Consider the following 16,940-nt stretch of genomic DNA (forward strand, 5'->3'; position numbering starts at 1 on the left):
ATGATTATTTCCGCACGCAGAAAGTGCGCTGAGGAGTAGACTAAAGGGGGAAGGAAGGGGGGGAAGAAAGCAACACGTATCCGGTGGGACTGGGTTTCCGAGTGGGAGAGAGAGAGAGAGAGAGAGAGAGAGAGAGAGAGAGAGAGAGAGAGAGACGCACAGTAGAGTTCCTCGGTAGAAGAGATTTGTTCGCTTTGCTGCACGAAGCCTCGCTTTTGTCCGGGGAATTATGAGGAACCTTTGGATGATATCGACCCTCTTCTTGACGGTCTTTCTTTCTGGAGAAAGGGTGAGTTCACCTTTTGTTTAGTTTATGTTTGTTTATTTATTTTTTATTTTTTTATTTATTTTAAAAACCTTCTTAACTGATGCAAAACTCTTTCCATGCCCCTGCCTTCCACGTCTGTAACCAGACTAAACCCCCAACCTGAGGTTAGTTCCTCCAGAGTTGCTTTTCATTCCAAGCAAACTAAAGCTGTAGCCCGACTCTTCTGAACCAAACCTCACTGAGACTGCAACACACAAACTCCTTTTCAACTTCACACCAACACATTGAACACCTTCTCAAAGCTGCCTTTCGATTGACTCCAGTAGTACAAACGGTTCACAAGGGTCAGCAAACAAACTAAACCCATTTTGTTTACCTTGCATGATGTTTTCACGGCTGTTTGTACACAACTCCAGGAGTTCAGCAGTGCACGACTTTGATTTGTGTTTGTTTATTATCAACAAACACTGATACATAATGTTCATTTGCATCAAATAAACCTTCGCTACACCTGGCAGAACGTTTCAGTGTAAAATAATGAACACTCCTCAGCATCCATGCAGCAAATCTGCCCATTTATTTATTCATTATTTACACTACATGATGTTTTCGAGGAGATTCTAACATTTGCTCAGCTTCAGGTTTATTGGAAATGGATTGATAACATGTAGCGATGGACATAAACAGTCTGCACACACCTGTGAACGTGTCGGGTTGATAAAATAAAAACCCCAAATAAAGTGTCTGAACATTGTAACCCAATATACAATAGGAATAAATCAAATTATTTTAGGGATAATTAGAAGAAATTCGCAGTAGCCTGGTTATGTGTTCGCACCATTTTTAATTTTAGTATTCAGTGTGAACTGACAATCAGTCTCCTGACTAAAAGTCATTTTCATACAGCTGTCATGAATTCTGATTAACCCCAGATAAAATCAGCCGTTACTGAAAGATTTCTTCACATCATCTTATTTTTAATTGATTGCTGAAGGTTTTAGAAGTGCTCACACAGCATGCATAGTATTTCGATTATTTAAAGGTATTGTTTAATTTGTAAAACATTACATGTACCCTGGAACACTAAAAAACCCATCATCAATAAATAGAGAAAACAGAGCACCACAGTACCCTCACCAAGAACAGGACATCCCTCCACACTATATATAAAAGGGAAAAGACAAAAACTTACCAGGGAGCCTGCCAAGAGACCCACAGCTACATGAAAGGAGCTGCAGGAATATCTGCCGAATACTGATTACTCTCTGCATGTGACAACAATCTGTCATAGTTTTCACATGTCAGGGTTGTGGAGTCAGGGGGTTAGAGGGAATATTTAGAGAATAAACAGACAAACTCGACTAAACCACCCCAAACCATGTGGCAAATGGTGTTGTGATCTGATGAGTCTCAAAGGTATTATAATTACATTAATAATAATGAAATATTTACATAACTTCAATTCCAAAAGGTATGTTTGGTGCAAAAAAAAAAAAAAAATGCAATTCACCAAAGTGTAGCATGGTGGTGGAAGCTTTATGTGTTAGTGCTGCCTTTCTTCAACCAAAAGATTTCAAGGTCTTAGGTCTCACAAATAAGCTATAGTTGTTTGTTAGTATACTGATGACAAAAAGAATGTTACCATCCAACATGGCAGTCACCCAAAGTATACATCCAAATCAACAAAGAAAAAAAAATTTGTAAAGTTCATGAATGGCCGAGGCAGAGACCAGTCCTGAATCCTGCTAAAAATCTGGGAACATATTGCACCATGCTGATCACCTCTTCCCCCAAAGAGCTAAATGGTCAAAAGGTCAGAAGGTGCTTTAACAAAGGATTAGTTATATGTTGTGGATGTGTTTTTAATTTTTCTTTTTTTTCTGCTAAAATGTTTCTGATTGGTTTTCCAATAAATGTAAATTTTTTTCTAACTATATCTATAGATGGAAAAACAAAGAGGTTGCAGTTTGAGCTTGTGTACCAGAAAGTTTTTCCAGCGTATTTCCAGAAACGATTATTTTAACAAGACATTCTGCAAGAAAACTTTCGGTATTATTATAGTAGTCAAAATGTTTATCTGTACCATAAATAATTTTGATTATGTAATACAAACAACAGGAATAAGCAAGGCTGTTTAAAAAAATCAAAATTAAATAAAAAACCCTACAAGAATCTCCTTATTTCTTTTATTTTTTTCTATTATAGCATAATATTATACCATACTATTTTGGCACTGTGGTTTTACATGGCAAGGCATGTTCACTGTGAAAGTACAGGTCTAAGATACCCTTAAATTGTAACTAACGTAAAAGAAGATTAAACCTTTTTATGTGCATAAATTGTAGTCATATTAGCTAACTTGCATTTGAACTGGGGTAGATGAAGTACAGCATTACATCTGATATAACTAACTTGTACTTGACTCACTCTTTAGATGTTGTAGTTCAAAGAAATCTTCCCATTTTTGTCAATTCTTTTTGCCTTAAATCTTTCCCTTGTATGTCTGCAGAGGCATTTTTGCACTGCGCTGGATTGATTTCTTTTTATGCATTTGATGTTGGCCTTCATACACATCGCTCAATTGCAAACAGCTTCACAAAAGACAATTGTTTTGACAGCTTCATGACAATATAAGCACAAATAATTTAAAAGGATCTGCAGGCTTTAGAAAAGTAGCCAGCCCCGATGGCAAGAAGACCAGCTGCACCACGGTAATTGCGCCATTGAAGTCTTCATGTTTTACTCCCTAAAGGCACAGCAAATGCACACAGGTTACATGGGCGCCAGGTCTTGCAACCTATAATGCTAATTCCGCCATTTAACTAAGTGATCTTGAATCACATCAAATCATGTATTATCCAGCTTTGCATGTCCACAACGAAGGCGTGGGTTTTAACGCTGTTTTTGCTGCCTTTTTTTTGGGGTTTGTGCAACAATGCTTTAGATTTGAGAAACTGATTGTGAACTTTGCACTTTATATACATAATGTATAAACCCGGGCATGCAGTTATGGGGAAAAGAACGCACTTGTGGAGTATTTTTCCTTTTGTTCCATGACAATTTGCTGATTCTAAATCTTTAAAAAAACATTTAATATTTTGATCTATTCAGAGTTTGATGACATGTTTAAGGTTCCAAAATGTCCATGAAATTAGCTTCCCTGAACACCTTTTTTTTTTTTTTGCACTTAAAAAACCCCCAAAATGCAAAATCATCCAGTCAGAGAGTGGTTTGTCCTAAGTACTTGTTGAAAGATGTAAAGCATTACTGCTGACCAATCAGAATCAAGCATTAAACATCATTTAGAGTTATATAAATAGTCTAAAATTATGCCACCAAAGGTATTAGTGGAATGAGCTGTTCTGTTTCATGGGCAGTTGATTGTTGCTTTAATTTTGTACACAGATGAACTAAATAAAGGTTGAGAGTTTTTGTTGCTTGTGTTTTCGGATTAAGGTGTCTGTTGGTTTAGTCAGTGTCAAAATATCAGGCTAACATTCAATAAATCGTAGGCGTATTGGGTTTCAGAATAAACAATGAGCTTATCATTACCATATGACCTGGGAGACTACAGAAGAAATAAAATGGAGATGTCTAGAATGCGACTGATGAACAATTCTGGATGTAGGAATAGAGAATAAGCTTATAAAGGAAAGGAAAGCTAGAGCCACTGATGCAAACTTTTAAAACATTTATTGATATACAACATGCAGATGAACCCCTACTAGAGGAAGAGTAACAAAGAGTTAACTGGGGGGAAAAGCACATAACACCTTCTCTGTGAAACATGGTGACATGGTTACATACAGCTGCCAATGAAACGATGACTCACTTATCACCAGTAAAGATATGAATCCTGACAGCAGCAGGATGGATTCTGACGTGTATGAAAAATTCATAACTGTTCCAACCAGACGTCTTAAAATTTTACTGGATGGTGCTTCACCTTGCAACAATTTGAAATGCAGTACCAAAGCAACTTTGGGATTTTTATTTTTTCCCTTTCAGAGGACAGAATTGTAATGCTCCTGAAATAAATATATAAATTGTGTAATGGATGTTTCTTTGAGGAATAACAAACGCAAAAGAGAAGACATACAGTGTCGGGTGCTGCCCGAGACACAAACTTCATATCATTTATTTTCTCTTGATGTTCTGTATTACTTTGGTGCCTTTTGAAATAGACCTGTCTAAAAGCTTTCTACATGAGAGGTTCAATTACACAGAAATATTGGGCATTATTTACTTTTGCTTTTCATTTTGATTTACAATGTCAACAAAAAGCTCAGTTGCTTATAGGCAATGAAATATCAGTGTTTTTTTCCCTGCAAATTTAGAAATGTGTCAGTGTCATCATGGCAAAACACAGCCTGTACACTTGTAGAGAGTAAAGACAGTTATTCAGCTCTATTCTGGATTTCTGTAATTCGACTGCAATACTGGCATCACCCCAATGTGACACCCTTCCATTTCATAATTATTCCAGCTGGAAAAAGACCATCTTATTCACTGAGATCTAGCACTTTGTCATATTTACTTTTGTACTAAAACACATCCAAATATTTGTAAAAAAAAATTTTTTATAACGTGATGTCATTTCCCCATTTATTACTTCATTCAATAGTACATTTAGACCATGCCATAAGCCATTTTTTTCAAGTATTGTTTTTGTGACAGTTTGGAAATATTGGTCATCGATCGTATAAATAAATTAATGTCTAACACATTGATACGTCAGCAACAGGATTAGCATTTGGTGGTGCTGCCACAGCTCCAGGGTTTAATCCTGAGTTCAGGTTGCTGCCTGAGTGAACTTTGATATGCTATCTTTGTGCCGCCATTGATTTCCAATGGGTTCCTTGGTTTTCCCAACCCCATCCCACTAGGTAGTTTAGCAACCAGACTGGCATTCAATTCAGTGTGTATTCTCGCCTCACATCTAGTGTGCCTGGGATTGGTTCTGGATCCACCCCAACACTGACCACGATAATGTAATGACAATGAATGAATAGACAAAGTTCTGTTTTCACCTCTTTCACCTCTTCACAATGAGTCAAAGCTTAATGCTAACTCTGATCATATGTAGACTTTTCTGGCTATTAAGCCCATTAAGTACAGATTAATGTTCAGAATTTCTTTTGCCATATTCTACAGCTCACTGTTATTTGAGCATTTTATATGGTCAGTCAGGTAACACAATACAAGGAGCAGATGTAGGAAGGAAAAGAAAGGCAGCAAAGAAAATTCGTTTATTTATATAGATTGCTATTAAATGGTCCGGTGCATGTTGTTAAAAGTCAAATGATGATATCATTAATTGACTGCTTCTGTATTATCAGCTGTTGTTTGTCTGCCTTGTGTTTTTAATGGCTCATTATTTTGCATGAGATCAATAATTATGGCAGTCAGCCATTAGAGAGTTTGAATACTGGTCCAAGTAAAAGAGCTATACTTTTGAAATTTGTATCGTATCACACACTCTTATTGCATGTTGTTCTGTTATGTAATGAATGACTCTCAGTTGGTGTTAGCGCCTGCAAATCTGGCTCGAGTCTTGCCTAGGATTTTGGTGAAGTGCCATAGGACTGGCATCAGCCAAGGAGTAATTCCATGCTTCACTGGCATGCTGGTTTGTTCTAAGCCTTACCATTGATTGGAGGTTCAGTCAGTGTGTGCCCTGTAGCCATGAAAAAAGCTGCATCAATCTCAGTGAAAGCTGGCATAGCGCATTGATTCTCTATGATGGCACTGTGTTGACATTAGAATTAAAGTGGCCTGTCAGGGAAAAAGGCAAATGTGTGTTGGTCACAGTTGATGCATTTGTTGAAACCACAAAAAGTAGGCCTTAAATTAGTAGTAGGATTTATTTGTTCGGGATACACTTTCCAGCAGAAAATCTTACAGATTATACTTGCAGAATAAATCAAACGGCATTAGCAACGTGTTCAGTGATGACTTTTTACCCAAAATTTCGCAATCGTTTTAATGACCCGGAAATACAACAACAAAAAAAGCTGTTGTGATCGCAATTAGTCTAACTTCCATTTTGGTCCTGCTTTAGTTGTGTGTGCTGCTAGCGACGAATAAGCACTTTTTTAATTCATCGCATATAATTTCATCCAAGGGCGTAAACAAGAAGAAAACCAAAGTAATAGATTTTATACAGCAGTACGAAAAGGCAGATTATTAAAAAAATAAGTTTTTATTTTTAGTACATTGTATAGTCCTTTTAATAGAATGTTTTGCCTTGAATTTACATTTTGTTACATCAGTAATTAGCGGCTCATTCAGTATCCTTAATGGAAAGTTTTATTCTGCAAAGTGGAATTCAGCCTGGTGTGGGTAATTTTTTTCCTTTTTCTTTTTTTTTTTTTGGTAAGTGGAGATTTGTCAGAAAGTGAGGTCACTGTTCTGCTTTTAAAATGGACATTTATGCGAGGTCTTAACTACCTCGCCAACTGAGGCAGACGGGTAATATCTGAGTAATACGTCTGTCCCTAAGGTCTTATGGCAGAGGAGCGAGCTGTTAATTGTTTTGTCTCACTCGCTCATTTCGCTGTTTTAAAATCGTCACGACCGAGTGAAACTCATTTTGCAGTGGTGTGCGTTTGCTACTGGCAGCGTCAGAATAGCAGATGAGCTCGACTGTTTAGAGCGAAACAGTTTCTCATCGCATCAGTTTTGTGTCAGTTTTTTGATGGATGCCTACACTATTTTCTGCCCATTTTTTGCTCTCTAGAGGACAGGCTTCCTGTTTTTGTCTTTTAGCTGTGTGAGAGACAAAACTAGGAATTTACACTGTTTTCTCAACCTTCAGACTCTTGGCACTTCAGAATCCTTGAAAAAACATGCTGTACAGTCTAGGGCACCTCTAAACAAAACTCCTTAAAATTGTCATTAGTTTCTATTATGGTCTCTTGTGATTGATTTGCTATTGTTTGCACTCATTGTTAGAAAAAAAAAAAGTATCATCCTTAAATTAAGGTTCAGATTGTATACATGAGCTGGAGCTTAAAAGTAGCTCTAAAATTGTTGTTGATTGTATTCAGTTATTTATAATGATTGTTTTAACAACAGCTCTGGGAGTGTATATTAAAGCTTATTATATTGTTTCAATTTTAACTTCTACACAGATTGTTAGGTGAAAATCAATTTTATGTTATCTCCAGTGTCATTTTATTATTATAATATTTTTTCTTCTCAAATAATACGTGATCACAGGCATTAATTCATTTCTTAATTAAAATCCTTGAATCTAAATTGCTGTGGTATAAGAAGACTAAGTAAATTTTGCACTTTTTATGATGTTACAGTTTGGCTGGTGTGAGAGCTTCTGGGAAAAAAAAACAACTAAACAAACAAAAAACTGGGCTGTTACCAGATTAAAAGCCCAGGTGTTTGACTTTCCTGCGATCTTTCCTGGGATATTTTTAGAAAACTGCTTTTGTGTATAACAGCTCATTTCACAGGAAGAAGTAATTAGTGCAAGCTGAAGATCATAGGTTGTGAGTTCAAACGCCAAAGCCTTTAGATGATTCTCTTACCTCTGAACTGCTCAGTTGCTTTGAGTAAATGTGTTTGCCAAATGAGCAGATGTAAATGCAATAAACCTGCATAGGCATTAATTGATGATCTTCGTAGAATAAACCTCTGTATTTTATCTCCGTAATAACAAAGTTACTTGCATAATGTGTCAATATTGAACGTGAATCCAGGTTAAATGTAAAATAAATGTACATAAAAACGCAATGGAGATTAAATGTAAAATTCTAAAAAGGTGACACGGCAGCCAGTCGGGTGTCTATTTAGTCACACGGCTGAGCAGAAATGTAGTGATCCCTTGTAGGCATGTTGAACCTCTCAGTAGTGTCATGTGTCCAGTAGGTGAAAAGGGAATGATGGAAATGGAAGCATACACAGAGTAGTGTTCCAGCTCGCAGAAATGTCAGTACTGTCACACAAGAGAAGAGGAAGTAGATGTTTCTCACTTGGGTAATAGAAAAATGAAATCATTGTTTTTATTTAACTCTTGATAAGTAGCAAAGAGCACATTTGCATACATGTACATAATCATTATATCAGGTGTTGTCTCTTTGCTCTCGTCTCTTATTAAAACTGTCTTCAATTTGCTTGCATTCAGCAATCGGTTGTTCAAACCCACCTCTTAGAACAGAGTCCCTTGGCACACTCATTCGCTTCACATCACACTTAATGGCCTACACAGGCTGGTCTCTCAGGGCCATGAAGGAACTCTTGCTCTTGTTTTGCTATCAGACACGCACTATCCAGCCCGACCGATTCTCTCCCCACAGTGCTATTATAACTCAGGCTTAAGCTGCTGCTCTGAACACTGACATTATTCTTTCTCCCATTTTTCCCCATACAGATGGAAAGAATGATGAGGTGGTGCTGGTGGGGGGAAGGAGAAATTTGTCTAGCTTCACTCTCCTAATGTTAACCTTGTGTATATATCAGCAGCAGAAACATCTGCGAGACGTATGTGCATTTGTTTTGTAGCGGCCATTTTTCACTGCCTTTTTTCCCCCCAAAACCTGGAAGTTGTTGTGCTACACAGATAATGTTTTGCATACCACTGGCAATTTACAAACTGTACAAGCAGGATCGAGAACAGCAGAAAAAGTAGCAATAGTCTAAAAAAAAATGTTCGATATCATAGTTCTGGTTACTCATCATTATATAGTCTATTTTAAAAATAGCTTGTTATTAGGTTTTTCCTCTTCAGGAGGTTGAGTCAAATGAAAGCGCTTTACTTTTTTTGTGTTGCTAATTACTATTAGGTGTATTAGGTGTAATCTGTAATTTTACCTTGTTACCTTGGCATTTTTGACCTTTTTGCTAGAAAAATCTTTTGAATCTTCAGTTCTAGTTTGTCACACATTTAGTATTTTGGTTTTAAATAAATTAAGTGAATAGAACAAGGCACATGCAATGTGAATTTGTAATGGTCCAGTTACCTAAGATTTCTTGCACAAACTTTTGGGTAACTAATTGACAGGACTTTCTGAAGATCATAATAACCATTAATTGCTATTTAAACAGTTTTTGACTATTTTTGTGTTTAATTGCCACAAACACTTTAAGGTTGACACTGAGAGATCTGTTTGAACAGTTTTGAAGTGGACAATAAACACACTTCTTTAAACACACTGTTTTTGTCAGTTGCCGGCCGTGCATTTTGTACCTGGGACTTCAGTGGGGACTTACCCGACTTAATCCACCTCTTAATACCACATCTATCACGTCGCAATTATAGAAACCATCAATACTATACAAAAACGCAATCTAACAACGCGTGGCATAACAGAGAGAGAGGCATTTCGCATATGGATCGTGAATACCATTTTACTGAAGCAAAAAACTCAGTTAAGACAACTCCAAACCTCATGTAAAAAATGTAATAAAATACAACCTACTCACCAGAGATGCAGACTCATAATTTGCACCGCTCCTCAGAGGCTGTAATCCAGTGGTACCACTCGTATTCACTGGTCTGGAAGTGGTGAACAAACCCTTTCCCAGGCTGAGACAAGCTAGCTAGCTTCGGGGCTGGCTCTCCTCACAATGTCTAGCTTTTTTGGAAAATTTATTTTTAAGTATGTCCGAGACCAAATAAATTTCTCTTTCTCCGTATTCTAGAAAAAGTCTAACACGTGTGCAGCCCGCTACAGACGTGTTTTGCTAGTCAAACTTGGCTGTAACACTTTCCCTCTGACCAACAAATCAGAGAATGGAAAAATGCTGATGCTATGACAGCGAATATGAAATCTGATTGGTTAAAGAAACAGACCCATTGCTAATATTCTCTATGGTAAAAAGGCCAGCAGTACAGACTTTGAAGGCCCTGGGCAGATTAGATTTACATGGCAGCACATAGAGGCTGAAATCTGATTGGACCAAAAAATTAGACATACACGTACAGGAAGCAGTGCAGCCAAGAGAAACGCTACGAAATAAGACTAGAAATAGACTGTGGGAAATAAAAATAATACATTTTCATGGAACAAATATTAGAATTAAAGTTGTAAATGTAGGTCAGTGCTTCTGATAGCGTTTAGGCCAGCAGAGAAGGCCTTGCTGGCCCTGACCGCTCGCCACTGGTTTTTGTCGTATTGTTGAGATTGCGAGATGATGCCACAGCAATCTGTCCAAGAGAACAAAATCCTCTTCGAGTTGGAGGGGTGGCCTACACTCTCTTTCTTATTAATCACAGCAACACTAACCAATCATGGACATTTGTAAACTAACGTAAAAGGTCAAAAGGTTTGCATATTCTTCAATGTGTTCTACATTGCCCTGTGATGTCACACGAGTAGCAGTTTGAAAGATGTGCTTGGCTTTATGTGATTCGGAGGAAACAGTAGTGGTAGCTGTTGTATGATAGGGGAATGAAATAGGGTGAGAAATAAAAAAATAAAGAGACCGGAAATGACTGATTATATGACATTACAGATTTTTGAAGCACATCTAAAATACTTCACTGAAACTGCATCCAGACTGTGGATGACAATGCCTGAAATAGAGAGTGAGATTGTCCTTTCATTTCCTATTGCTTTTAGCCTGGCATGCTTTAGTACAACAAACAGAAAACTCCTTCAGAGGATTATGTTTGTAGAAAACAGTAGTTGTAGACTGTAGAAGATGTGGAGGGAGCAGAGCTCTTTAAACATTCTGTTATCTGCATTTCAGCAGAGGTCAGAGATCCGAACTCCTCACTGTGAGGGTTCTGTGCTATGTGGTGAGAAACAACAGGACACTCCATTTGTTAATGCAGTCATGATGCGAAACAATTCGGCCTACAGGACAGTGACAAATGTCCAGACATGCTTCCTTGCGGAGTTGCTTGTTTATTCGAAATGCCATATGTGGATCAGAGACACGCACGTTTCAGACATTTTGAGTTTTGCCACACTGATAAAATGACTTAAACCTCGACTAATCTGGAATGATTACAGCATCCATTTAATTTGACTCTCGACACCATTCTGTCTACATAACATCACATTTTGTCATGGGCCAGCCAGCAGATTTCAGCTGATATCCCATAATTGTAAATACCTCAATGGGTCTTTAAACGTGCATTTCTTTCAATCAATGTATGTCGGCGCAAATGTGTCACCATGTGGTCAGCGAAACGTTTCTCTTTGTGTTTGAAATTACTGCGGGAAAAAAAAAAAACGCCACGGTACATTTAGCACATCTGTGATCGCTCATAATTACGAGGGCTCTTTATTATCTCTCAATCACGCCTTATTGAAATCTCCACTGTGCTTTGTAGAGCAGAAGAATGCGCATTAATGTCATTTTCATTCTTTCCAGCTTTATGATCTGGCTACATTGCTAATGCAGTGTGAGATTACGCCAATTTATACCAGTTGCTGTATACGTGCTGCATTAAACAAGTTACAGATTTACTTCTTACTTTAAATCTGGGATAAATAGACTTGGACTTCATATAATTAGAAGTGGTGTTTCTTGGCACATGTGTTAATCTTAAAATCTTATATTTCAATTAATAAGAAATCCTATAGAGAATACATAAATTTTACTGGCATCAGAAGCAAACATATGGGATCTGTTATTGCTTTTTTTAAAACGCACAGTGGCATAAAGTAAAGCTCTTGTCTAGTTTCTAGGAAAAAATCCTCATTAGCAGAATTTAGAGAACTGAAAGGCCGTCTCTCCGGCTGCTATGAAGCATCGATTTCCTGAGAGCTAGTGGCAGACACCATGTCCAATGCATTTACACTGTGACTTCCTAATCAAGCACAGAGAGAGTACATTTCACATAAAAGAGGGTCGAGACAGCAAGGTGAATTGTTCCGGAAAAGATTGAACACTAGGAGAGATTTTAAATAACTTTGGGTCAAACATCCAAATTCTCAGTGCAGTTTATTATAAATTTTTTTTTAAACATGTTCATGCACATTAACATGACTTCTCAGTGAGCAGGAGTTAATCTGCACTAATGCACTGTTAACACTTATCCTCCATGCTGTAACTCCTGCAGGTCTTGGGTATTGCTCAGTTTAAAAGACAGTAGGGGATTGAGAAGCATTAGAGGGGCACAAATGTGTTTTCTTTTATGCAGATACAAATGACAGGCTCGTTTCAAAGCCTGTTCTTTGAGCACTGCATGTGGTCCGTCATCCGAGCAGGAATTATTGGTCTCTGAACAGGGTAGTGTCATCCGCAGATGATATTTTGGTTTATCCTTTTTTTGCTCTCCGATGCAAATTTGACAGAATGTTCCAAATCCCTCTGGAGACAGTAATTACTAGGCACATATATAATTCTGTTTTAGAAATTTCATGAGAAGGCAAGCTAGGAGTTTTGAAACTGTTAATGCTGTACAGTGTTCTGTAATTGTTTCAAAGCTTAAATATGGTTTTTGAGTATGTGTAGAGAGTGCACAGTCGGGATACACAATGGAAAATCTTTGACTATTTGGCTTTCTACTAAATAATAAATGGTGCATGTAAGTACCATAGTAGGCAATTTAGCAAATCATAGGAAATAATTAATAGGTAATAATTACTGGAGAAATTATTGTGATACCATTTACACATCTTATGGTCTTATCTTATTCCTCTTCTATCACAGCAATGTTTTAGCTGTAGCATTTTTAATAGCAGCAATACCTTTTTATTTTAAACTAACATGTTATGTTTAGTTATGTTTCATTTTGTTACACATACAGTCAGTTGTTTCCTAACCTGCCAATCATTTTCTCTATGCAGCACTGGAGACTCTTTTACAAAAATGGCAAATCTCATGGAAAACCTATCAACAGTTACAAGTGCTTTTACTATGTTAAGGTGGACTTTTCACTATGAAAGTCCTTGTGCATCTTGTTACTATAGACGAGCATTGCTGTAACAGAATATTAATTATCAGAAGGTGAAGCATTCAACATATGTGGGTATTAGTTGTATTAGTATTTGGCTGAGACTTTAGCTAGCAAAGTCCTTCAGAGATTTTGTTTCCATTTTTACAAATGCTTTTTTAAAAGAACTGATAACTGATGACAATGACAACAATGATGATGGTACTTATAATAAGTCGGGTGATATTTGTAATATTTTACTTTTATAAAGACGTAGGATGGAGGAGATGGAATCCAATAGCAGATTTTGGTCATGAATTCTCGGGTCAAAGGTAATTTTTAAAAATTGTGCCTTGATTAAAAGTCATTGCGTTGTGATATATCCTGTGTGTGTGTGTGTGTGTATGTGTGTATGTATGTATGTATGTATATTTTATATACATACAGTGGAACCTCGGAGCTCGCAGCCTCAGCGTTCGCGACTCTCATTCAGATCGGCTCGTGAGCAACCGCGAGCTGCTCAAAACGCTAGTTTTAACATTTCCAATCAAGGTTTATCTCATTAAAATTGTCTAAAAAATGCTTTAAAACTATTTTTATTATGTATTATTATACTGTACTTCTCTACTGCATACTTTACTGTACCTGTACTTTATTTCTTTTAATTAAGCATTGTAATTGCTGTTAATTTACATAAAGTATTGTTAAAATAATCTAATAATTAAGTGTTATGGAGTGAAATAGTGTTATTTACTCATTTAAATCGATTTCGTATAGTGTTCTTTGGGTTTTTACTGGGTTGGAAGGGGCGTATCAGAAGGTCGCGAAAATCTGGAACTCGGTCTTGGTCCCTAACCCTCGCGAGCTCCGAGGTTCCACTGTGTGTGTGTGTGTGTGTGTGTGTGTGTGTGTGTGTGTGTGTGTGTGTGTATGTATATATATATATATATATATATATATATATATATATATATATATATATATATATATATATATATATATATATATATATATATATATATATATATATATATGTATGTATAATTTTTTATTTTTATTTTCTGGTTCTAATGAAAGTATACTAGTTAAAAACAGATGCATAATGTTTAAAATAAATTAAAAAAAAGTTTTTCGTGCCTTCAGGCCCAATTTGATTTCTAGTGCTACAGTTCCTAAGTTTCTCTGTCAAAGCTCGTGTGATAGATCTAGGCTCAGTACTGCATTGCAGCTCTTTATTGCTTTGTCTTTTACTTTGTTTCTTGCAGTTTTTTTGTCTTCTTTTTTTTTTTTTTTTTTTTTTTTTTTTCTCTTGGAGAACAGTTATTCAGAACGCACAAATTATTTCCACCGTGAATGTGCTGCTTATCATTTTTCAATGTGAAGGAATTGGGGTGGAGAAATGAGCTGCCTCACACAAACCCCACTCCATTTAAAAGGTTAGGTAGAAAAAATTTATTTGTTGAGAGTGTGATTATTTCGATTATATTCGGTCATTCTCACTGATAAAGAATTTGGATCAATCTTTTATTCCCTTCGGGCTTGTGCTAGCTTGTGAAGGAACAAGAGAGGTGACATAAGGACATAAAATAATGTACATAAATCAAAAGCCAGTTTTGATAAATAATATATATTTTAAATCTTGTGTGTCCTAAGTGTGTTTAACTGTCAGCCATGTATAATGACTCTCAAAAGAAGTACTTCATGGTTGGAATATTTTATACATTGGAAAAAACAGTAAACTTCATATTGTCCTTAATGGTTGAACTGATTTATTAATTGGATTGTAATTTGTGTGTTAACACTTTGAGAGTAATAACAGCCTTCATTTTAATAAAACTTGCAAACTGTAAGATCAACTTGGACTAAAAAAAACCCACTTTTCCTAAACTCACCTAATTTCACAACAGTAGTCTGACACACTTCAAATGTCTGCATGTTTGTCTGAACGAAACTAATGAACATGACTAGTCATGGCAGGCCAAATGTTTCAGTGCTTCGATGGACAATTTTTCTAGAGTTCCTCAACCCACTGCTGGACAGGGAAAAATGTAACCAGTTTCTGGGATTGTGGAAAGGAAACTTGTAGCCCTGTGAACAGGGCTGGAGCAGGGCGAAACAGTGTGTGCAGCTATATGATACAATTTAAAAACAGGAACATGTAATGAATGATCTTGTGTTCTTATGGACAAAGTGGGTTGATATTACACTTCAGCAAAAGTTTTTCCTCAGTGCAGGTGCTCTATATCCAGATCTACAGCTTCAGGGGTCTGTTGGGAAGAGGTGCTTTCTCCAACATGCTTTTCATCATGAAATATTAAAGCGCAGGCTAGCTGTGGGTATGTGACCTATTTCTGTTTGCTGGAATTATTTACATAACATAAAAAATGAATTTAAGTTTTGGCCACGCGCTTTGAATGTGCTCCACAGGCGTTTGAAGTGGCCAGAGTGACATCCTCTGTGGTATTGCCTAGTATCCTGTGAATATGTCCTAATTTGGCTGGTGAACCCCAGGAAATCTGACTAATCTCTAACTTGTGCCACAGTCCCCCTGCTCATTTTCCAAACTGCTAATCCCCAGTGTAGCCATGCCTCTGCGTGAAAGGGTTATTTGGCCTATGGAATTCCTGCTGTGGCTGGATCCATGTTGCAACAGTTCATATTTCTGCGTTAGCAGACGTTTCACATTTCTAAAAGTACAACCGGTCTTTATGCTCATGGTGAAATCTTCCATTTTGAGCTCTAACCACTGACTGTTCTAAGCTTAGATGGCATGAAGACTGAGATATAATGCCTTCCGTTCCTGCAACAGATATTGCAGGCTAATGGTGTTCATTGGAGTTCGCTTGGCGCTTTCGGAGCACAAACGGAAAATCTTTTAGTAGCACTGCAGATTGTGGATAAGCCCCACATAATGAGATCACAAATCACCACCTGGTGCTTTCGCCTGCGGCCTGCATACTTCCTTTATGCTATTATTTTGCGATTCTCCTACCTGCCTCGGGAACACAAAAGTGTTCCTCAGCTTCTGACTGAAAAACCAGTTTAGACACCCATCCCCTATGTTTTATTTCGCCAGTCCTGGAGGTTAATGGCTACACTCCTGCCTCTTAAATCAGTTATGTGAAAACTCTACTGTCATTTTTATCCTCTTATTGCTTTTCGCTTGCGTTTTATACTTGCTTTCATTTTACCGTTGTATTCTTTTTTTTTTCCTTCTTCTTCTAGCCATCACTTTTCGCCTTCCTGTTTGAATGACCAACCCCCCACCAAATACCACAGCCTTCTGACCCCTTTAGAGGCCAAATCCTCTTAATGTAAGATCTTAGGCATTAAGTTCTATCCCTTTGCAAAGTGACATTGATATGGAACAATTTACCCTAAACTGTTATTTCTAAAAAATAGAGGCACAATTACTTTCTAAATTAGGTGCAGCCATTTTATTTTAATGTCTGTGTAACATGTTAGTCTTTAAAAAGTGCAACTATAATAGAAGTACACTTCAGAACCTGAGAGTGTTGCTTGGTTATGTGGTTCTCACACTACCCTGGGGGGTCTGGGGCATGTTTAAGAAACAGCCAGAAGCAGATCTAGGCTCTTTTTTAATTTTCTGAAAAGGCCATTGTGGCATTGTTGTGTGCTGGCCTTTACCCCCTTGCCCGGTTGAGACTCTTTCATGGCCTGCCCCCTCTGACCATGGAGAGGTTAATGAGCTGACACTTAAGAAGGGTTTCCTCTCATACGGGGGAAAAAGGCCAGGCCTGATACTGGACAAAGCATGCCACAGGCACTTGGGCTATAGCAGAAATCTGGATTAAATTAAACTTTGAA

The 16,940-nt window shown here is 37.3% G+C and overlaps 1 protein-coding gene across 1 annotated transcript in view; it reads left to right on the forward strand.

The window, feature by feature from the left end:
• Positions 1 to 13: 13 nt before the first annotated feature.
• Positions 14 to 16,940, forward strand: part of sdc2 (syndecan 2) — a 33,410-nt gene continuing 16,483 nt past the window's right edge. Inside the window, exon 1 of the mRNA XM_083524117.1 lies at positions 14 to 289. Within this exon, the coding sequence (XP_083380243.1) occupies positions 230 to 289 (60 nt within the window). The 5' untranslated portion in view covers positions 14 to 229. The remainder of the gene's footprint in view (positions 290 to 16,940) is intronic.

The sequence above is a fragment of the Silurus aristotelis genome, assembly GCF_946808225.1.
Source record: "Silurus aristotelis genome assembly, chromosome: 21".
Classification (NCBI taxonomy): Eukaryota; Metazoa; Chordata; class Actinopteri; order Siluriformes; family Siluridae; genus Silurus; species Silurus aristotelis.